This window comes from Canis lupus, chromosome 7 (genome assembly GCF_003254725.2).
Source record: "Canis lupus dingo isolate Sandy chromosome 7, ASM325472v2, whole genome shotgun sequence".
Taxonomy (NCBI): Eukaryota; Metazoa; Chordata; class Mammalia; order Carnivora; family Canidae; genus Canis; species Canis lupus.
Genome location: NC_064249.1, coordinates 43,045,875 through 43,066,992, shown reverse-complemented (window position 1 = coordinate 43,066,992; position 21,118 = coordinate 43,045,875). Strand labels below are relative to the sequence as shown.

The 21,118-nt window shown below is 55.2% G+C and overlaps 1 protein-coding gene and 1 non-coding gene across 7 annotated transcripts; both read left to right on the top strand.

Annotated features, from left to right (window-relative positions):
- The first annotated feature begins 99 nt into the window (after positions 1 to 99).
- TRNAM-CAU (transfer RNA methionine (anticodon CAU)) lies at positions 100 to 171 on the top strand. Its single transcript has one exon. It is a non-coding gene; the product is annotated as a tRNA-Met (tRNA).
- A 6,472-nt stretch (positions 172 to 6,643) lies between these two features.
- On the top strand, positions 6,644 to 20,828 carry NPR1 (natriuretic peptide receptor 1). 6 transcript variants are annotated; one of them, XM_025428899.3, is made up of 22 exons: positions 6,644 to 7,761; positions 8,220 to 8,419; positions 8,822 to 8,935; positions 9,355 to 9,490; positions 9,853 to 9,944; positions 10,631 to 10,766; positions 10,994 to 11,078; positions 11,879 to 11,999; positions 12,943 to 13,017; positions 13,125 to 13,202; positions 13,600 to 13,704; positions 13,949 to 14,020; positions 14,124 to 14,280; positions 14,549 to 14,704; positions 14,959 to 15,127; positions 15,708 to 15,854; positions 15,955 to 16,078; positions 16,252 to 16,320; positions 16,568 to 16,742; positions 16,975 to 17,073; positions 19,607 to 19,698; positions 19,871 to 20,828. In XM_025428899.3, exons 1-22 carry the CDS (start codon positions 7,044 to 7,046, stop codon positions 19,931 to 19,933), a joined length of 3,183 nt encoding a protein of 1,060 aa, XP_025284684.3. In that variant the 5' UTR covers positions 6,644 to 7,043; the 3' UTR covers positions 19,934 to 20,828. The 6 variants fall into 6 exon arrangements, with proteins under 6 accessions (XP_025284684.3, XP_048968596.1, XP_048968597.1 ...); XM_049112639.1 differs by having other exon boundaries at positions 16,846 to 17,073; XM_049112640.1 differs by having other exon boundaries at positions 13,946 to 14,020.
- The last annotated feature ends 290 nt before the right edge of the window (positions 20,829 to 21,118 follow it).

The window sequence follows — 21,118 nt, the reverse complement described above, 5'->3', positions numbered from 1 at the left end:
AACCTTTTTTTTTTTTTTTAAGGCAGGCACTAGGTGGCGCGGTGCAAAAATGACTGGACAGAGCTTCGTCTAGGATGCTGAGAGGCTAACGACACCAGTAGCAGAGTGGCGCAGCGGAAGCGTGCTGGGCCCATAACCCAGAGGTCGATGGATCGAAACCATCCTCTGCTATAAGGTGTTACATCTTTTCCTTGGGTGCTGCACGTACTTTTAGTGCTTATAATCACCTTTTCCTCCCTCAAAAATGCAGCCTTTAGAACCGTTTTTGCCAAAATGCAGTGAAGGGGATGGGAAGGGACTTCAGGCAACGCTACACGCCTGGGCGGGGCTCACCGAAGGCGGGAACCTGAGGCAAGAGAAGCTGATCAGACTCCTATCAGACGGAAAGCCCTGATGACAACGGGTTAGACTAGAGGAGAAACCGAGGCAGCCTTTGAAAGACCCTTCAGGGGCACCTGGGTGGCTCAAGGTGTGATGTCGGGGGTCCTTATATGTATTCCCGCATCAAGCTCCTTGCCTGGAGCCTGCTTCTCCCTCTGCCTGTGTCTCTGCCTCTCTCTGTGTGTCTCTCATGAATAAATAAAATCTTAAAAAAAAAAAAAAAAAGTTCAGAAAAAGCGCTGAGGGGAGGCTGCAGAGGAGGAGGAACCCGAGTCGCCTGGGGAAGGTCTCGCTCCCCCAGGTTCCCCTCCCTCCGCGACCCCCAGGGCACCTGCCCCCCACCCCCGCCAGGTGGCTCCGAGCGCGCATAGGCAGGCGCTCTTTCTCCCGCCCCCGAGTCGCGGGCAGCCGGTCCCTCCCGGGTCCTTTCTCTCCGGCTTCTCCCCTTCTGCACCGGATACGTTTACTTCACTGCCCGCACGTTTTCTACTTTCAGCAGAGATTTGCGGTCTGTGTGCTTCCCCGCTGGTGGACAGTGTAGGGAGGACTCCGCTGCAGCCCCAGGGTCACACGCGGTGGCTGCTGGGTCACCCACTCAGAGACGGCCAAGCAACATGCAGCACCGCAAGCTTTTCCTCTACTTTAACTGAGTGATGGGCTCCGCCGCGCAACCATCACCCAGGTGAGGACAAAGGACTTGTGTCTGCGCTCCTGACCCTCTGCCCGCCCGACGGGCCACCCCAACTCCGATTTCTGTGAGCACAGGTTGGCTGCGTCTGTTCTCAACTTCACAGGAATGTCTGTACTTTCTGTCCAGTTTCTCTTGCTTGACACGGTTCAAGCCCCTCCCACGTGTTTGCATGTATCAGCAATGTGCCGATTTTAGTTAGGAGTAGCATTCCATGACATCAATTCGTCCACTCCCCTGTAGAGTCCCTCTCCCACGTACTGGGCCCCGGGAACACATTTGGGTTGTTTCCACTTGGGAGCCATTATGAATAAAGCCGCTGGGAACATCTGTGTGCAAGAGTCCTGGGGCCAGTTGCGTGCATTTCTCTTGGTAGGTGTGTATGTATACAGAACTTAAATCCTGTATGTATTTTTTTTCTTTCTCTTTTGTTCTTTCTTTCCTGAGTTCAACATGGGGCTCAAACTCAGGAGCCTGAGATCAAAAGTTGGGGCTCCACAGGCATTTAGCCACCCACGTGCCCCATAATTTTCTCTGGATAAGGAACTCTAGCTTGGAAGTTATTTTCTTTCAGCACATTTGCTATATTAGTTTACTATCTTTGGCCTCCATTTTTGCTGTGAAAAAACTTTTTTTTTTTTTTTTGCCAACCTAATGGTTGCTCCTTTTTTTTTGTTTGTTTGTTTTTATTTATGATAGTCACACAGAGAGGGGGGGGGGGCAGAGGGAGAAGCAGGCTCCATGTACCAGGAGCCCGACGTGGGATTCAATCCCAGGTCTCCAGGATGGCGCCCTGGGCCAAAGGCAGGCGCTAAACCGCTGTGCCACCCAGGGATCCCATGGTTGCTCCTTTGAAGGTAATCAGTCATCTTTTTTTCTATTTTAAATATTTTTTAAAGATTTTATTTTTTATTTATTCATGAGAGAGAGAGAGAGAGAGAGAGAGGCAGAGACGGAACAGGAGTCGGATGTGGGACTCAATTCCAGGACCCCAGGGTCATGACCTGAGTCAAAGGCAGAGGCTGAGCCACCCACGCATCCCTATGTTAAAGATTTTGCCTTTGATTTAATTTCCTGCTATTTCACCCTGGTGGGTTCAAATGTGGACGTCCTTTTTAAAAGATATTTTATTTATTTATTTATGAGAGACACAAAGATAGAGAGACAGGCAGAGGGAAAGGCAGGCTCCTTACAGGGAGTTGGATGCGGGACTCAATCTCTGAATCTGGGATCATACCTTGAGCTGAAGGCAGATGCTCAACCTCTGAGCCACCCAGGCACCCCCAAATGTAGACGTTCTTAATCTTGAGATTTGTTGAACTTCTTGAATCTGTGGCTTTATTCCCCACTCCTTCCTGGGTTCCAAATAAAGGTATGTCAGATTTTTTTCACATCATCCTATCTGTCTCTAACACTCTAAACACATTCCTGTTTAATCTGTGCTTCATTTTGGGTAGTTCCTCCATTCTTTCTTCCAGTGCATTACTCGCTCTTCACTTGAGTCTTACTGTTAAACCTATTGATTGATTCTTAATTTTCTTTTTTTTTTTTAAGATTTTATGTATTTATTCATGAGAGAGAGAAAGGCAGAGACACAGGCAGAGGGAGAAGCAGGCTCCATGCAGGCAGCCCGATGTGGGACTCGATCCCAGGACTCCAGGATCACGCCCTGAGCCAAAGGCAGACGCTCAACCACTGAGCCACCCAGGCGTCCCCAATTGTGTTTTGTTTTGTTTTGTTTTGTTTTTAATTTAGGGCTGTGAATTTTTTTACTTCTGGTTTACCCAATTCCAAGTCTTCCCTCAGGAGGGCAGCTTTCAGGATCCTAAACCCAAATCAGAAGGTGGTTTTCCAGGTTTCTCATTTTGGGGGACATTTGGACTATAATTTTTGTCTCATTTGCCCCACACAGCTCATTTGCTGCCACCAGTTCCAATCTGCAAACAACCCCAAGATAAAAGCAGTCCTACTACTGGTCTCCCCTCTCTGCTTTCCTGTCTTTCATGTTCTTAACACCAATAATTCCTCACTGTCTTATTAGTGCTGTGAGTTTTCAAAGTACTTCATCTAACATTTTCAGTTGTCTTCAGCTCAGGGATTGGGCAAATTGTTCCATTCATTATTGGAAGAGGGGCTCAATTACTAAATTAGTTTTGAATGTAGTCGTTTCTCCTGAGCTCCACTCCACTAATCCAATAGGCCATTGGACACTTCCACTTGGGGATCTATAGGCACCCCCCCACACACCCAATAAACTAAAATTGTTATCACTCCCCAAAAACCTGCTTTTTCAGCTCTTCAGCAGATGGATCGATGTCACATAAACTTCAATTATGTGTGTATTGTCTTTTCTTCTTGATGTCCAATTGATTCTACTTATAAAATATTTCTCTATAGTCAACAATATTATGCACTTAAAAAGTTGTTAAGAGGGGCACCTGGGATGTAGTTAAGCATCTGCCTTTGGCTCAGGTCATAATCCCAGGGTCCTGGATCATGCCCTACATCCAGCTCCTTGTTCAGCCTCTCCCTCTGCCCCTCCCTGCGCTCATGTTTATCACTCTCTTTTGCTTGCTTACTCTCTCTCAAATAAATAAATAAAATCTTTAAAAAAGGAGGGGCATCTGGCTGGCTCAGTCAGTAGCACATGTAACTCTTGGTCTTAGGGATGACTTTGAGCCCCAAGTGGGGGATAGTTTACTTAAAAAAATAAAGGGGTTAAGGATGCCTGCGTGGCTCAGCGGTGGAGCATCAGCCTTTGGCTCAAGGCTTGATCCCGGGATCCTGGATCCAGTCCCACAACAGGCTCTCTGTGGGGGGCCTGCTTCTCCCTCTGCCTATGTCTCTGTCTCTCTCTCTCTCATGAATAAACAAAATCTTTAAAAAAATAAAACAAAGGGGTTAGTTAAAAACATTTTAAGAGGGTAGATCTCATGTTAAGTGTTGTTAATACACACACAAGGACACAAGGAAACAGTGGAGGTGATGGATATGTTTATTACCTTGATGTGGTGGTGATGCTTCACAGATGTAGTATGTATGTCCAAACTCATCAACTATATAAATAAATATGTATCGTTTATGCCATATCAGTTATACCTCAATAAAACTAATTTTTAAGAATGCCCCCCCCCCCAAAAAAGTGTCCCAATCTCCTATTTATCTCTCTTATCCTCCCATATAGGACAGACATTAGGTCTACCACACAAATGCTTGCATGACCTGCCCTCTACTGCCCTCTCTTGCCTCTCCTAGTCATTCCTGCATGCTTACATCACATCTCTGGACTGAAGACATAAACTCCTACAGCAGCCAGGCAGGTGGAGCACACCGGACAGGGTGGGTAGGAAGGATCTGTAACGGACTAGATTCACCTCAAGGAAGGGATGCAAGACTTATCTATTGCCAGCCCTCTGATATTTCAAGACAAGTCAGAAATCCAAATGTTCATGTGCCATCTGCAGATTTTATTTATTTACTTTGAATAAGCTCTGTGCTCAACTTGGAGCTTGAACTCAGGCCATCAAAGAGTCCCACCCTCAGGGCACCTGGCTCACTCAGTCCGTTAAGCATTAGACTCTTGATTTCGGCTCAGGTCATGATCTGGGGGTCCTGGGGTTGAGTTCTGTGAGGGGCTCTGTGCTCAGTGGGGAGCCTGCTTGAGGTTCTTTCTTTCCCTCTGCCCCTCCTCATCCCATTCTCTCTCACTCTCTCGAATAGGTAAATAAATCTTTAAAAATAAAAAGTAAGGGGATATCTAGGTGGCTCAGTGGTTGAGCATCTGCCTTCAGCTCAGGTGGTGATCCTGGGGTGCGGGGATCGTGTCCTGCATTAGGCTCCCTACAAGGAGTGGTCTTCTCCCTCTGCCTATGTCTCTGCTTCTCCCTCTGCCTATGTCTCTGCCTCTCTGTGTCTCTCATGAATAAATAAATAAATCTTTTAAGGGATCCCTGGGTGGCTCAGCGGTTTGGCGCCTGCCTTTGGCCCAGGGCACGATCCTGGAGACCCAGGATCGAATCCCACGTCGGGCTCCCAGTGCATGGAGCCTGCTTCTCCCTCTGCCTGTGTCTCTGCCTCTCTCTCTCTCTCACTGTGTGCCTATCATAAAAAAAAAAAAAAAAAAGTTTAAAATAAATATTTTAAAAGCTAATAATAGGGATCCCTGGGTGGCGCAGTGGTTTGGCGCCTGCCTTTAGCCCAGGGTGCAATCCTGGAGACCCGGGATTGAATCCCACGTCGGGCTCCCGGTGCATGGAGCCTGCTTCTCTCTCTGCCTCTCTCTCTCTCTTTGTGACTATCATAAATAAATAAATAAAAATTAAAAAAATGAAAGCTAATAATAAATAAAAATTTTAAAAAGAGTCCCACCCTGACCGAGGCAGCCTGGCACCCCTCATTTGCTGATTTTTAAGTGTAGGCAATTAAGTCAAATATAGAGAAAGAGAATGAATGCAGTCAGAACAAAACATTCCTGCATCTGAAGTTGGTCCCGGGGTATACCATTTGTTCTAGACCATAAGAAAAAATGGTCCCAAAATTCTCCAAAAATTCCAGAAATAGGGAATATACTTCCGTATTCTGCTCTCTGCACAGAATCCCTGTTCATTGTTCTACTCTTGCTGCATTATTTCTCTTAGGAGATTTTCCTGGTCCCAAAGCAAGCAAAAGTTAAATCCTCACCTGGGCCTCTTAGCAGTTTATCCATCTCTGCGCTGCGGTCCTCAGTCAGATCACTCAGTACCACCACTCGTCCCACGCAGGCTCCTCCAAGGCACTACCGTCCGCATACTCACCTTCAGCCCACGCACAGTCGGCGGGCGGGTGTCGCGAAGGGGTCAGTGACCCCTGCCCGCCGCGAGGGGGCGGAGCGGCTCCACAACGGGGACAGGCGGCGGCGGTCAGGACCCCTAACCCGGCGCCCAGTGGATGCCTCCGGTGGTCGTTTCCAGCCCCGTCTCCCGCCGCCACTGCAAATCCCACTTAAATATCCCCCTCAACCCGAAACAAACTCACACTTGCCTTCCGGGAGCGGCTCCGGCGGTCCCCGGTCGTCGTCCCCCGCACCCCAGCTCCCCATCCCTAAACCTGTGTGGGAACTAAGGGTTAACTCCGCCCGGCCGCTGGGTCCCTGTACCCCACGAACCCGCCCGACCCGAAGCTGGGGGGCGGGGGCGGTCCTGGATGAGCCGAGTCACGAGGACCCGGGGCTCCCCCACTTCCACGCCCTTTCCAGAAACCCGCCCCCCTCGCGTCCACCCGCAGGCACACACACTTGCGCACACTCACACCTTTCCTTGCCAAGATCCCCAACAGCACAGCCCCCCCCACGGAGCCAGGGAGGGGGAGGGGCGAGGTGGGGCGCACCGCGGTCCCGCGGCCCCCTCAAGTCCCCTGGGTCCGCTCCCGCGCGCAGCAAGGAGGCCCCCGCCTTGAGCGCGGCTCTCGGAGCCGGAGGGCGTGGAGGGTCCCTGGGGAAAGCGCGCGGGCTGGGGGCGCGGGCAGGTCCGCCACTTCGGGGCGGGGACGAAGGGGTTAAAGATCCAGTCGCCGAGTCTGGGAGGGGAAGCGGCGGGAGGAAGGACTCGGAGCAGGGCTCGGGACCTCCCCTGTCCCCCCCGGACGGCCGGACGCCCCCGCTGGCACCCTCCCGGGGCCGGCGCTCACGCGCGCACACACACTCCACTCCCCTTCCCTCCCTCGCGCCCTCTCCCACCCTCCTCCTCCGACCGCTCGCTCCTCCCGGCACACACGCACCGGCGCGCTGGTCCTCCGCGCCCAGGTCCCCGCGGCTCGCGCCCACCTGCCCCCCCGCCGGCGCCCGCCACGCGCCCCCGACCCCGAGCGGCCCCGCTCGAGGGGGCAGCGTGCCCCGGGGTGCGCGCGCCGGGTGCCCGTGACGGCGGGCCGCCGAGCCGAAGGGGCGGAGGAGGCCGTGTACGGGGCGCACTCGCCCGCCGAGCTGCCCGCCGAGGCCATGCTGCGCCCCGGGCGCCCCGCCGGCGCCCTCCCGCTCCCGCCGCCGCCGCCGCCGCTGCTGCTGCTGCTGCTGCTCCCGGGCAGCCAAGCGGGCAACCTGACGGTGGCCGTGGTGCTGCCGCTGGCCAACACCTCGTACCCGTGGTCGTGGGCGCGCGTGGGGCCGGCGGTGGAGCTGGCTCTGGCCGCGGTGAGAGCGCAGCCCGACCTGCTGCCCGGCTGGACGGTGCGCACGGTGCTGGGCAGCAGCGAGAACGCGCTGGGCGTCTGCTCCGACACGGCCGCGCCGCTGGCCGCCGTGGACCTCAAGTGGGAGCACAGCCCCGCGGTGTTCCTGGGCCCCGGCTGCGTGTACGCCGCCGCCCCGGTGGGGCGCTTCACCGCGCACTGGCGAGTGCCGCTGCTGACCGCCGGCGCCCCCGCGCTGGGCTTCGGGGCTAAAGACGAGTACGCGCTGACCACCCGCGCGGGGCCCAGCCACGCCAAGCTGGGCGACTTGGTGGCGGCGCTGCACCGACGGCTGGGCTGGGAGCGCCGGGCGCTGGTGCTCTACGCCTACCGGCCGGGCGACGACCAGCCCTGCTTCTTCGTGGTGGAGGGGCTGTACGTGCGCGTGCGCGAGCGCCTCAACATCACCGTGGACCACCTGGAGTTCGCCGAGGGCGACCTAGACCAGTACGCACTGCTGCTGCACACCGTCAGGCGCCAAGGCCGAGGTGAGGGGCGAGCCGGCCGGTGTCCTCCAGCTCCGCGCAGCCCCCGGGGCCCCCGGCCTCCGTCCGCTCGCCCCGGGGTCACGGGGTGGGGGGTGCCTGCTGCGCCCTGACGCTCCGGGGGCCTCGGCTTCTGCCCGGCCCTCCTCCTCCTCCATTTTCGGCCTCCTCCCAGCGGCCTCTCCCTCCATCTTCCCCCCACCCTCCCCCTCCCGCCGGCCCGCCTCCTCTCCCTCTCCGGCTGACCCCACCTTCCCCACCTTTGGCTCCGCCGGCCCGCCTCCAGCTAGCTTTGCTCCTTCCACCGCGGGCGCCCACCGACTCCTCCCAGCGCTCTCCACCTTTCTCCCGCCGCCGCCTGGAGCAGCCCGGAGTCTGGGGACTTCTTCCCCGAGTTCCCTGACCCACTCCGCCGCGGTCTAGGCTTTTCTCTCTTTCTGACCACCCCCCTTCCTCCCCAGTTATCTACATATGCAGCTCCCCGGATGCCTTCAGAACTCTGATGCTTTTGGCCATGGAAGCTGGTCTGAGTGGGGAGGACTACGTGTTCTTCCACCTGGACCTCTTTGGACACAGCCTGCAAGGTGCCCCCGGCCTTGCTCCCCACAGGCCCTGGGAGAGAGGGGATGGGCAGGATGTCAGTGCCCACCAGGCCTTTCAGGTGTGTCCAGGCTGTAAACCCAGGCTGTGGGACTCTGAGCTTGTGGCACCTAGCTTCTAGGCCCTAGGTTCCTCCTCCAGGTCTGAAGGGGTTCCAGAAAAGAGGCTCTTGATTGCTCAGGAAGGTAGGTAAGCAGGCCAGGAGGGCTGATGGCTGTATAGAGAGGGCCGGGAGACTTCTGAGCCAGGAGGCTAAAAAGATGAGCGAATGGGCTTGAGGTGGGAGGATGCTCCATTGCCACCCACCAAGACACCTAGAGAAGCCATCCCATTGGATCCATGCTTTGGAGCAGGCAGCATCTGACAGCCTTTCCACTTTGCCCTTGAGCGAAGCAGAGATGCCCTGGGAGAGGTGGGCCCCAGGCTACTGGGAGGACTGGATCAGCTCTGACCCTTTCCTCAGGCTGCTAAAATCATTACCTATAAAGAGCCGGAGAATCCTGAGTACTTGGAGTTCCTGCAGCAGCTAAAACACCTGGCCCATGAGCAGTTCAACTTCACCGTGGAGGACGGCCTGGTAGGAGGGGTCCTGGGACCCTCCAGCATGGACATCCAGCCCCCTCTCCATGGCCCTCTGCTGGCAGCCAGCCTGTTCTCTCAGCCCTCTCTGTATGCCCATGCCTCCCCTGTTTCCCCTTCCCCCAGTTGCCATGTTCTCCTGACGACCAAGAGGGACCTTGACAAGTTGCTCAGCTTCAGAAACTCAGGTCGTCATCAGTAAAATGATGATGACTTGTCCTGCCCTATCTGCCCAGTAGCATTCAGAAGCAGAGAGATATGTGGAGGCATCTTAGAAGCAGTAAAAATCTCTGTCCCGTGGGGATGTTTCCTCTCACCTTCATCCAAGCCCCCAGGGCCCCCATGTCCTCCCCCCATAGGGCCCACTTGGAACCCCTCATCCCTCCCACCCCAGCCTAGCTCTGCTGGCACCTGCAGGTGAACACCATCCCAGCGTCCTTCCACGATGGACTGCTGCTCTATGTCCAGGCAGTGACAGAGACTCTGGCACATGGGGGAGCTGTCACAGATGGGGAGGCCATCACTCAGCGGATGAGGAACCGAAGCTTCCAAGGTCAGAGGCTGGAGGTGATAGAGATAGGCTACTGTGGGGTGCCCCAGGCAGGAGGTCCCAGGAAGCCTCTAGCCTACCGCTAAGGGGGTCACTCAGCCATGCCTGTCCTTCCCTTTCTTATATCTTCCCCGGGGCTCTTTCCCATCTTCCCTGCTCTCTAAAGAAGTCCTCCTAAGTGCCCGACCTCATTCATTCCTACTGCTGAAACATATGCCCTTTCTGTCGTTATTAGTAATACATGTGTGTATATCATACACACACATGTGTTTAGAGGGCAGAGAAGATCAAGGGGTAGAGATAACCTGAGGGGAGTGTGTGGAACTTCCACTTTCTCAAAACAGCCATCTTCATGCATGCCACAGGTGTGACAGGATACTTGAAAATGGACAGCAATGGAGATCGGGAGACCGACTTCTCCCTCTGGGACATGCATCCTGAGACTGGCACTTTCAGGGTGAGCTTGTGGCCTCAGAGGACGGTACCCCCTGGGAATGACATCTCATGCTCCCCCTCGCCACCACAGCCCTGCCAGGGCATCTGTCTGCTCTGGGTCACCCTACCATGCTTGCTCACTTTTGGAGAGCCCTGGGTAAAAGATCTGGAGGAGCAACTAGAATGATAGTGACTCATAGGTGTTAGCCTTGGGGAACCCCATGTCTGAGGGGGGGAGCACAGCCTACCCTCAGGAAGTCCCATGTCTCCTAAAGTGGGCAGGACCCTCTCCCAGCAGAAACAGGCTGACGTGGGGACCACACAACTCTTCAAGTTCAGGAGCAGGAGGGAATTGAAGCCACACACGCTAGGGAGCAAATCATCCAGGGAAGACTTCCTGTAGGAGGGGTGCACAGGTTAGGCCTGGGAACATGGCCTGACAACATGGCCTTTTCCTGTTTGCTATGTGCTCCTATCGGAGATTATAAACTTTCTCAATGTCAAATTTGGGGTTCTACACAGAGTTCTCTTTATAAAGCCAGACTTTTCCACTCGGACAACATGGGTACTCATCAGGCTTGCTAAGTTGTGGACGGCCCGATACAGGCCCTGGAAGCAGACATGGGGTGTGCGGGAAGCAGCCCTGCTCCCCTAGACTTGAGGCGTTACCCCAGGTTTGGCCCACCTACCACTCTGGCCCTCCCATAGGTTGTTCTGAACTACAACGGGACTTCCCAAGAGCTGGTGGCTGTGCCGGGGCGCAAACTGAGCTGGCCCCTGGGGTACCCACCTCCTGACATCCCCAAATGCGGCTTTGACAACGAGGACCCAGCTTGCAGCCAAGGTGACTGCCTCTTGCCTTCCAGGCCTCCATTCTGGAGACATTCCATCATCTCCCTGCCTCAGGAATCAGAGGTGTTCCTCTCCCACGCTGTGGGCTTTCTGGAGAGAATCCTCCTGCCTTTTTCCTCCCTTCATCCATCTTCCTAGTTCACTGATTAACTATTAGAAGTTTCCTCCTCCTGTTCTCGAAGCAAAATCTCTCTTCCTGTAACTTGAACTCCTATACAGATCACTTTTCCACCCTGGAAGTGCTGGCTTTGGTGGGCAGCCTCTCCTTGCTGAGCATTCTGACCGTGTCCTTCTTCATATACAGGTGAGCCTTGGGATGAGGGTGGGGAGTGAGGCTGGGAGGCCTGCAGAACCAGCAGAGGAGGCAGCAGGGACCTGGGGTGGGGGAGGGGCAGTGGAGGAAAGCCATAGGAGATGGGGAAGGACAGAGGCTAAAAAGCCTTAGGACCCAGGGAGAAGAGAAGGAGGAGGGCAGACGAGTCTGGGAGATAGCAGGTGGGCATCACAGGTGCCTGGGTCTGGCCTGGGGGCTGCTCTGTCCTCCCTTCTGACTGGCGTGCAGACCTGATGGAGCATGATGGTTCAAGCCCTGTAGCACTGGCCCTGCCAGGTGAGCAGGGGTGATGAACAGTGCCGGGTGCTGGGTGCTGGGTGCTGGACCCAGAGTGGAGGAGGATGTGAAGGAGCCCCGCTCCTGCCTTCCAGTGGGAGGCCAAGATGGAATGCAGATGTTAATTCCAGAAGAATGCAAGGAGGGGAAGATGAGTGCTGCTTGAGCCTAGACTGTGTGCCAGGCCCTGCCGTGCACTATTTCTTTTCATTCTTATAATAATGCTTTGAAATAAATGTCGAGGTCTCCAGTCCCCAAATCAGGACACTTGGCCAGGAGGACAGGAGGCTGAGACATGAAGTGACTGCCCAAGGTCCCCAAGGGGCAGGCAGGACTTCCCCCACACATCCTGACTCTCAGCTGACAGGAGAGGACTCCCCCAGCCACCTGTCAGCACCTGCCCTGCTCCCAGGGCTCTGAGGTGGGGCTGCTAAGCTACCCAGCACAGGGTCAGGGGTTCAGACGTGGGTTCAGATGGAGGTCTCACACCCCAGGAAGATGCAGCTGGAGAAGGAACTGGCCTCAGAGCTGTGGCGGGTGCGCTGGGAGGACGTGCAGCCCAGCAGCCTTGAGAGGCACCTCCGGAGCACAGGCAGCAGGCTGACCCTGAGTGGGGTAAGAACCCTCGTGGTGGGGGGGGGGGGGAGTGTGGGTGGGGGCAGGGCAGTGCCTGGTGCTAGGGTAGAGGGCCTTTGCTTGCTGTGTGACCTGAGGCGAGGCCTGCAGCCCCTCTGAGACCACCTCAGATAATGATTACGTCCTTGCAGCCTCTTTCATAGGAGGCTTTCAAAGATCAAAAATAGTGTATGCAGGACGCCTGGGTGGCTCAGCAGTTGAGCATCTGCCTTCCGCTCAGGGCATAATCCTGGAGTCCCGGGATCAAGTCCCACATTGAGTCCCACATCAGACTCCTGCAGGGAGCCTGCTTCTCCCTCTGCCTATGTCTCTGCCTCTCTATGTCTCTCATGAATAAATAAATAAGGGACGCCTGGGTGGCTCAGCGGTTGAGGCCTCCCTTCAGCCCAGGGTGTGATCCTGGAGTCCTGGGATCCAGTCCTATATCAGGCTCCCCACAGGGAGCCTGCTTCTCTTTCTGCCTATGTCTCTGCCTCTCTCTGTGTCTCTCATGAATAAATAAATAAAATCCTTAAAAAAAAGAATACATAAGTAAATCTTTTAAAAAATAGTATACGCAAAAATACATTTAAAGAAGAAACGAGGGGTGCCTGGGTGGCTCAGGTCATGATCTTGGAGTCCTAGGATTGAGCTCCACCTCGGGGCCTCCTGTTCAGTGGGGAGTCTCCTGCTCCCTCTGCCTCTGCCCCTCCCTCCCCACCCCCCACTTGTGCATGTGCGCTCTCTCTCTCTTTCTCTCTGTCCCTCTCTCTTTCTCAAATAAGATCTTAAAAAGAGAGAGAGAGAGAAATAAGGAAAGAATTTGATGATGTGGACTGAGAAGCAGGATGACACAGAGGTTAGGCCGCCGGGCCAGGGACTCGTGCGTATGGTGGAGCTCCCAGGCTGACTGCCTGTCCTCTCCTGCTCTCCGTCCCTCCAGAGAGGCTCCAACTACGGCTCCCTGCTGACCACAGAGGGCCAGTTCCAAGTGTTTGCCAAGACAGCGTATTATAAGGTGGGCCAGAGGAAGGACTGCTGTCTTCGGGGTGGGCACAGTGTCCCTGGAGCACTTGGAACCCCACCACTGGGCCATCTCAGTGACATCCTCCATTCCTTGCCCAGGGCAACCTCGTGGCTGTGAAACGTGTGAATCGTAAGCGCATTGAGCTGACGCGAAAAGTCCTGTTTGAGCTGAAGCATGTAATGTGGGGGAGTGAGGCAGGGGCCTAGGGGAGAGTCCCAGAGACAGGGAAGGTTACAGGGGGACCACAGGGTGTTCCAGGACAGGGATGGACCCTCAAATACTGTGTGTGGAAGAAGAGACTAGGAGAGGCATCCTGGAGGAGGGACGGGAGATTGGGGCCCCATGAGGGGCCCTATCTAATGCCTCTGGGGATGGAGGCATTAGGAGGCCCAGTGGGCAGGGAGCAGATTCTGGGGGAGGGTCCTTTAGGACATTGGTGGGAGCCACCAGGGTCCTAGGATGTCTGCCAAGTGAACAGCGCATGAGGAAGATGGAGGGGTCCCTGAGGGTGGGGGGACCCTTGGTGAGGGATAAGATCTCTGTCAGACCCTTGATACTGGCTCCCACCTCCAGATGCGGGACGTACAGAATGAACACTTGACCAGGTTTGTGGGTGCCTGCACTGATCCCCCGAACATCTGTATCCTCACAGAGTACTGTCCCCGTGGGAGCTTGCAGGTGAGGGAACAGGGGGTGACAGGAGACCTGGGTCTCACCCTGATTCTGTCCCCTACTGGCCATAGGACCTCAGGCAAGCTTCTCCGTCTTTCTGACCTTTATTTGCCCCATCTGTAAAAAGGGCGAGGGGATGGATGCACTAGAGTAAATCCAGAGCTTCATCCCGTCGTGCCAGGGTCTGTGGGCAGGCCTTTGCACCCCTCCTGGAGTCCCCGAGGTGTATATGTGACTCATTGCCTAGCAGGACATTCTGGAGAATGAGGGCATCACGTTAGACTGGATGTTCCGGTATTCTCTCACCAACGACATCGTCAAGGTGGGCGCACAGGAGCCTGGGATGTGTAGGGGAGGGGCTGGGCATGCTTCTCCCCCACTTCAGGTCTCACACCCCAGACCTCTGCCCCCCCACAATCTCCCAGGGAATGCTGTTCCTACACAACGGGGCCATTTGCTCCCATGGCAACCTCAAGTCATCCAACTGTGTGGTGGATGGGCGCTTCGTCCTCAAGATCACCGATTTTGGGCTGGAGAGTTTCAGGGACCCGGAACCAGAGCAAGGCCACATCCTCTATGCTAGTGAGCCCCAACTCTGACTCCTGAGACACCCCCCCCTACCCAGGCCCCACCCAGCAAGGGGATGGATGTCTGGCTTCTGAAGGGTGTGGCACACCTTTCTCATTCCTGGTTCAGTTCATTTGCCAGCAGAAAGGGCAGCCTGATGCCATGGTCTCCAGGCTTTCTCCGTAGCATTGGGCATGCTGGCTCCAGATTGCTCTGGCCACATCTTCCAGGACTTCCTTTCCTCCCGCCCTTCGCCCTGTGACTCCTGACCTCTGACCTGCAGAAAAGTTGTGGACAGCCCCTGAGCTCCTGCGAATGGCCTCACCTCCTGCCCGGGGCTCCCAAGCAGGTGACGTCTACAGCTTTGGGATCATTCTTCAGGAAATTGCCCTAAGGAGCGGTGTCTTCCATGTGGAAGGTTTGGACCTCAGCCCCAAAGGTGAGAGAGAACCACCCTGTCCCCAACCCTGCCACGGCTGCAACTAAAGTGGCCCCAGGGCGAGAGACCCAGAGCGAGGGACCCCTGGAGTCACCAGCATGCTGCCACCTGGAATGTGGTTCAGCCCCCAGCCTCTGTGGCTCTGCTGCCTGGGACCCCGATGCATGCCTGCCCCGTCCCCGGCCTGGCCCTCTCCCTGTCTCTACCTGGCCCTCGGAGGGCCCCTCCTGTCAGTCCCTCTGCCCTCACCACAGAAATCGTGGAGCGCGTGACTCGGGGTGAGCAGCCCCCCTTCCGGCCCTCCCTGGCCCTGCAGAGTCACCTGGAAGAGCTGGGGCAGTTGATGCAGCGTTGCTGGGCTGAGGAGCCGCAGGAGCGGCCACCCTTCCAGCAGATTCGCCTGATGCTACGCAAGTTCAACAGGTTGCTGGTGTAGTTCCCAGCCCCTCCTGCCCCCTAGAGTGTGCCCCACACTGCCCCACACATAAGTCTTCTTCCAGAGGCAGAGGGACCCCACTGCAGCTCCCACTCTATGTGTGCTGCGTGACCCAGCCGTCCCACCCCTCCCAACATCGCCCCAAGGGCCCCTTGTCTAAAGGGGTGCAGGACCCATGGAGCCCATACCCCCCACCTCCTGACCCTCCACAGGGACTTCCACCCCACAGAGCCCTCCACACACCCCTCTGCCAGCCTGGATGTCCGCACTCTGTCCCCATTTGTCCCCCGGCCACCTCCACCGCAGCCTCCTTCTAACCAGCTTGCGCTCCACAAAGATGAACACAGTAGCCACTCTCTCTGCAGCTTCAGGCCTGACTCTGGGGTCTGGGAGATGAATGCCCGGCTCCCCCAGCCCGACCCTGCCCGGGGCCCCACCGCAGCCTGGGGATGGGCTGGCCTGGAGCCTGGGAAGGGCGAGTGCCAGGGTGGGCCCTGAGTCATGTGCTGGTCCTCTTTCACTGGCCCGCCGCCCCCTCGCCTGCACCGCGGCACCCCTGGGCCTCAGGGAGAGCAGTAGCAACATCCTGGACAACCTGCTGTCCCGCATGGAGCAGTACGCCAACAACCTGGAGGAGTTGGTGGAGGAGAGGACCCAGGCCTACCTGGAGGAGAAGCGCAGAGCCGAGGCCCTGCTTTACCAGATCCTGCCTCAGTGAGTGCCAGGGCCTGCTACCGCCTGCCGCCCCCAGCTGCCTGCCACCCCCAGCGGCCGCGCCTTGTGCTCTGACCCTGCACCCGTTCTGCCCCCACAGCTCCGTGGCTGAGCAGCTGAAGCGCGGGGAGACGGTCCAGGCCGAAGCTTTCGACAGCGTCACCATCTACTTCAGTGACATTGTAGGCTTCACGGCCCTGTCTGCACAGAGCACGCCCATGCAGGTGAGCCAGCACAGAGCACGCCTGCGCGCCAGCGCAGGTGAGCCCAGGTGAAGACCAGACACGCGTGCTTGGCCTGGCATCTCCACCCTATCAGGCCTGCCCGCTGCTCTCCCCACCCCATCCCAAGAGGAGGCCCAGACTCCTGATACCCTTGGGCTTCTCATCCCTTGCAGGTGGTGACCCTGCTCAATGACCTCTACACTTGCTTTGATGCCGTCATAGACAACTTTGACGTGTACAAGGTGAGGGTGGGAATAGAACACATAGTACTGGACGGGGTCAGAGAAAGGTAAAGGGCGGAATGACATAGGGCCTTAAGAGATGAGACCGTGAGACCGAGAGATGAGGACAGAGGCTGTTACCTGGAGCCCAGGGACAGGCAGAGAAACCTGGGGGATGGGGGCGCTGATCAGCACACGGTGCACATGGTGGCACAGGGAATAGAAATTGCCGGTTCTCGTGCCCTGCATCTTCTGGCGGGCCCCACAGGTGGAAACCATTGGTGATGCCTACATGGTGGTGTCGGGGCTCCCCGTGAGGAACGGGCTGCTGCACGCCCGAGAGGTGGCCCGCATGGCCCTGGCGCTGCTGGACGCAGTGCGCTCCTTCCGCATCCGCCACCGGCCACAGGAGGAGCTGCGCTTGCGAATCGGCATCCACACAGGTGAGGGAACCCTAGGGGCTGGGGCCATCTGCAGGCCCGACTGTCCCCAAGGGACACCCCCCTCACCCGCCCCAACCACACACACACCACCTGGATTCCCAAGGGCCTCAGGTCCCACCTCTTGACTCTCCGGGAACACCTCAGACCTGCCCAGCAACCAGCATCCATTCCACCCACCGACCATCCTTAACACCCTTGCTCCCTGTGGCTGAGGGGCCTTCACTCCGTCCAGGACCCGTGTGTGCCGGTGTGGTTGGGCTGAAGATGCCCCGTTACTGTCTCTTTGGAGACACGGTCAACACTGCCTCCAGAATGGAGTCTAACGGGGAAGGTAAGGTGGCTGCCCCGGGCAGGCTGAAGAGAGCAGACAAGCTAGAGCCAGGAGGGGTCCTTTGGGCAGCACCCTCACCCAGTGTACCAGTCCCCCGCCCCGACCTTCTTCCTCCCAGCCCTACGTCAGCAAGGGCACATCACCTCCCATCCAGTCAGAGATCCAGCTCCCCGCCTGCCAAGTGGTTGAAAGTCTTTCCAGGCCAGTGTCCCATCAGTCCCCCAAGGGAAGCCCATCCTTAGCAACCCCCTGCTGCCTCTTGCTTCATGCAGCCCATCGAGGTGTGAATCTTAGCTCCACAAACCACACAGCTCCATTTCCTCATCTGTCAGATGAGAATAAAACACCTTAGAAGAGTTATGTGTGAAACCCATATAACATGACTAGGTCATAATCGTGGTTCAATTTTTCTGAGCTTCAGCTGTTTATCTATAAAACGATACCTGTCTCAGCATTGTGGAAAACCTAGCACAACCCCTGCATTCAGTAGGTACCTATTAAATACTTGCTCCTACCTCTTCCCTAGTCTTATTTCCTGCCATATTCAACACTATTCAACATGTATTGAGCGACTACTCACTGCCAGGCCTTGTGGTATTAAGACGCCCCAGACCCAATGGAGGCAGTTTATGCAGACCCCATCCAAGACTCATGGCAGGAAAAGGGCTACATGGGCACCCAGAGGGTCTCGGTTCAGCAGATACTCCCTGGTCCCTGGGTCTGGAACAGTCAAGAGTAGGAGAAAGGCCCTCACTGAGGTCCAGTCTTCAAGGAGCACGTTCTCCAAAGTGGTTCAACAACAAAACAAGGCCACTATGATACAGACCCCAGGAGTGGCAGGGGCAAGGTAGAGGTGTGGGGAATACTAGGCCAGGGGCCAGATCTCCTCCACTAGGCCTCTGCTCCCTCAGCCATAAAAAGAGTGTTGAGTTAAACAGGAGTCACAATGACCACATACAGACTGCTTCCTGTGTGCCAGAATCTGTTTAAATACTTTAAGAATATTAAATTTAATCCTCATGACAAGGCCTTGAGGTGGATACTGTCACTAACAGCATTTTACAGAATAGGAAAATGAGGTACAGAATTTATTCTACTTCCCCAAGTGAGTATCTGAACTGGGATTTGCTAGACAGAGGAGGATCTGAGCCACCATGCTATACTGTCTGTCTGGAACCTGGTGGCATTCTAGAATGTTGTCCAGTATGTTCTTTAATCTGTGCTGTCCATTGGAGTAACCTCTGTCACAGGAGGATATTGATCACTTAAAATGTGGTTGTGCAGGGTGCCTGGGTGGCTCATTCAGTTGAGTGTCTGACTCTGGATTTCAGCTCAGGTCCTGATCTCAGGGTCATGGGATCAAGCCCTGCATCAGGCTCTGAGCTCAGATGGGAGTGTGTTGGAGAGTCTTTCTGCTCCTCCCCATACTCCTGCTCTCTCTCTCTCTAAAATAAATAAAACCATTTGGGACGCCTGGGTGGCTCAGCGGTTGGGCGCCTGCCTTCGGCTTAGGGCATGATCCCGGAGTCCCGGAATCGAGTCCCACATCAGGATCTCTGCATGGAGCCTGCTTCTCCCTCTTCCTGTGTCTCTGCCTCTCTCTGTGTGTGTCTCTCATGAATAAATAAATAAAACCTTTAATAAATGGTAAAAAAATAAAATCACTTGTTTATTTTAGAGAGAGCATGAGAATCGCTTCTCGGCCTTTTGGCTAAGATCAAGTGTGTAGAGAACATGAGACAGCACAGAGGCAGAGGGAGAAGCAGACTCGCCCCTGAGCAGGGAGCCAGATGTGGGCCTCCATCCCAGGACCCTGAGATCATGTCTTGAGCCCAAGGCAGATGCTTAACCAACTGAGCCACTCAGGCACCCTGAAGATAAATAAATAAATCTTTAAAGAAAAAAAAAGAAAGAAAGAAAGATGATCGATACAACTGGATTTTTAACTGTATTTAGGTGTTTTTTTTTTTTTTAAGATTTTATTTATTCATTCATGAGAGACACACAGAGAGAGGCAGAGAGAGAAGCAGGCTCCATGCAGGTGGCCCGATACGGGACTTGATCCCGGGACTCCAGGATCACACCCTGGGCTGAAGGCAGGCGCCAAACCGCTGAGCCACCCAGGGATCCACTAACTGTATCTAGTTTTAATTATTTTTTTAAATTAGGCTCACACCCACTGTGAAGCCCAATGCAGGGCTTGAACTCACAATGCTGAGATCATGGCCTGAGCTAAAATTGAGAGTCAAGAGTCAGACACTTAACTGACTGAGCTACTCAGGCACCCCTAGTTTGAACTAATTTAAATTTAAATAGCCACAAGTGGCTACCAGTTGGACAACACAGCTCTAGAATTCTAAGGTGGAGGCCAGTATGGTCAGACTCTCCATATGGAGGGGTGGGGCTCTGAATTAGGAGGCTTTCAGGCCAAAAGAAAGGAGAGAGAGCGTCCTTGTACCCTGCAGTTCCCAATCTCCCCTGCTCCCAGTTCTTGCATCCCTCACCTTCCCTTCTTCTCCCTTATCCTTCTCAGCCCTGAAGATCCACTTGTCTTCTGAGACCAAGGCCGTTCTGGAAGAGTTTGGTGGTTTTGAGCTGGAGCTTCGAGGAGATGTAGAAATGAAGGTAGAGAAGAAGGCCCCTGCCCTCACCATCCCTTGGGGTCCCAGAGGCGGTTACCTTCCCCCAGACCCTTTCTCAAGCAACCTCACTGCCATCCCTAAACCTGTCCTCTCATTTGGGAATGTGGGTAGGTGTGCTACTCCCCACCTCAACCGCCTCTTCTTTTCCCCTCCAGGGCAAAGGCAAAGTTCGCACCTACTGGCTCCTGGGGGAACGGGGGAGCAGCACTCGAGGCTGACCTGCCTCCCCTCCTGGCTGTCCCTTCCTTGGGCCGAGGTAACAGAGGTGCCAGACCTCAGCCTCACTCACAGCCCCGCCATTGCCAAAGGATCAGAGAACGTTTGAACAACTCAAATGTGCTAGCCCCAGTGGAGACACCAGATACGACCCCCGAAGGAGGACTGTGTTGGGAGAACTTGGGGAGTTCATGGACCTGGAGCACACAGTCCTGCCCAGTGGCACACACACAGACACAGGCACCCACTCTCCACCCTGACCCAAGTCAAGTTGCTAGGGTGTGGACCCCTGGATCCTGTGCCCCCACTCCTTCAATAAATAAAGCAACACCAAAGGTAGTTGCTACACTGGGACTTCTAGGGGGATGAGGAAAAGGGATGATAGGTGAATCTAGGAGACGAGGGGAGTCCACATCTGGGCCCAGCCCATGTGGGCATAGACGCTCCTGTGTTCCCTCCCCAGCCCAACACTGGGCACACTGCATAGGGGGGAGGAACAGTTGGCAGGGGTTGTGGGCCCGTACATCAATTCCTCCTGTGAGCAGAGGCCATTAACGTCTTTATTCTAGTGACTGTCTCTAGAAGGAGAGTAGGTTGGTTGCCAGAAGACACAGCCATGTTCCCTACCCTCTACTCCAAATGAGACATGCTCCTGGAGCTGGAAATGGAATATCTGACAATGGCTGCAGGTCCCTCCAGCTACCTGATAGCCTGTGACCTTCCCTAGTAGTGCTGACACTTGTGGTCCAAGGACCCATTTACACCCTTCACAATCACTGAGGGCCCCAAAGAGTCCTTGTTTATGTGGGCTAAATCTATCCATATATACTGTATTAGAAATTAAAACAAGTCCTATTAACTCACTTAAATAAGTATAATAAACCAATCGCATGTTAATATTTTGTTGTTGCTTTACCAAGGACATTCTTAAGAGAAGCTGGCTTTTTATTTTATGTATTTTTTTACTGCCAATGTGGAGTCATGAAGAATAGAGTGCCCATTCCTGCCACTGCCTTGATTTTAGCTAAAACACCAGCCTTTTGCCTGCACTGCCTCCCTATCCTCAATGTACCTGTCAAGTCACGAAGAGGACGCCTGTGTTGGTATGATGATGCAAAGTGTCTTGACCTCATCTATCCCCTGAAGGGTCTCTGGGGGCTCCCAGGGTCTGCGGACCACAGCAGTTT

Coding starts and splice junctions, on each gene's coding strand:
- NPR1 (XM_049112638.1), top strand. CDS start 7,044: ATGCTGCGCCCCGGGCGCCCCGCCGGCGCCCTCCCGCTCCCGCCGCCG. Junction 16,079..16,251: donor CACAGAGCACGCCCATGCAG/GTGAGCCAGCAC, acceptor CATCCCTTGCAG/GTGGTGACCCTGCTCAATGA. Junction 19,699..19,870: donor GAGGAGATGTAGAAATGAAG/GTAGAGAAGAAG, acceptor TTTCCCCTCCAG/GGCAAAGGCAAAGTTCGCAC.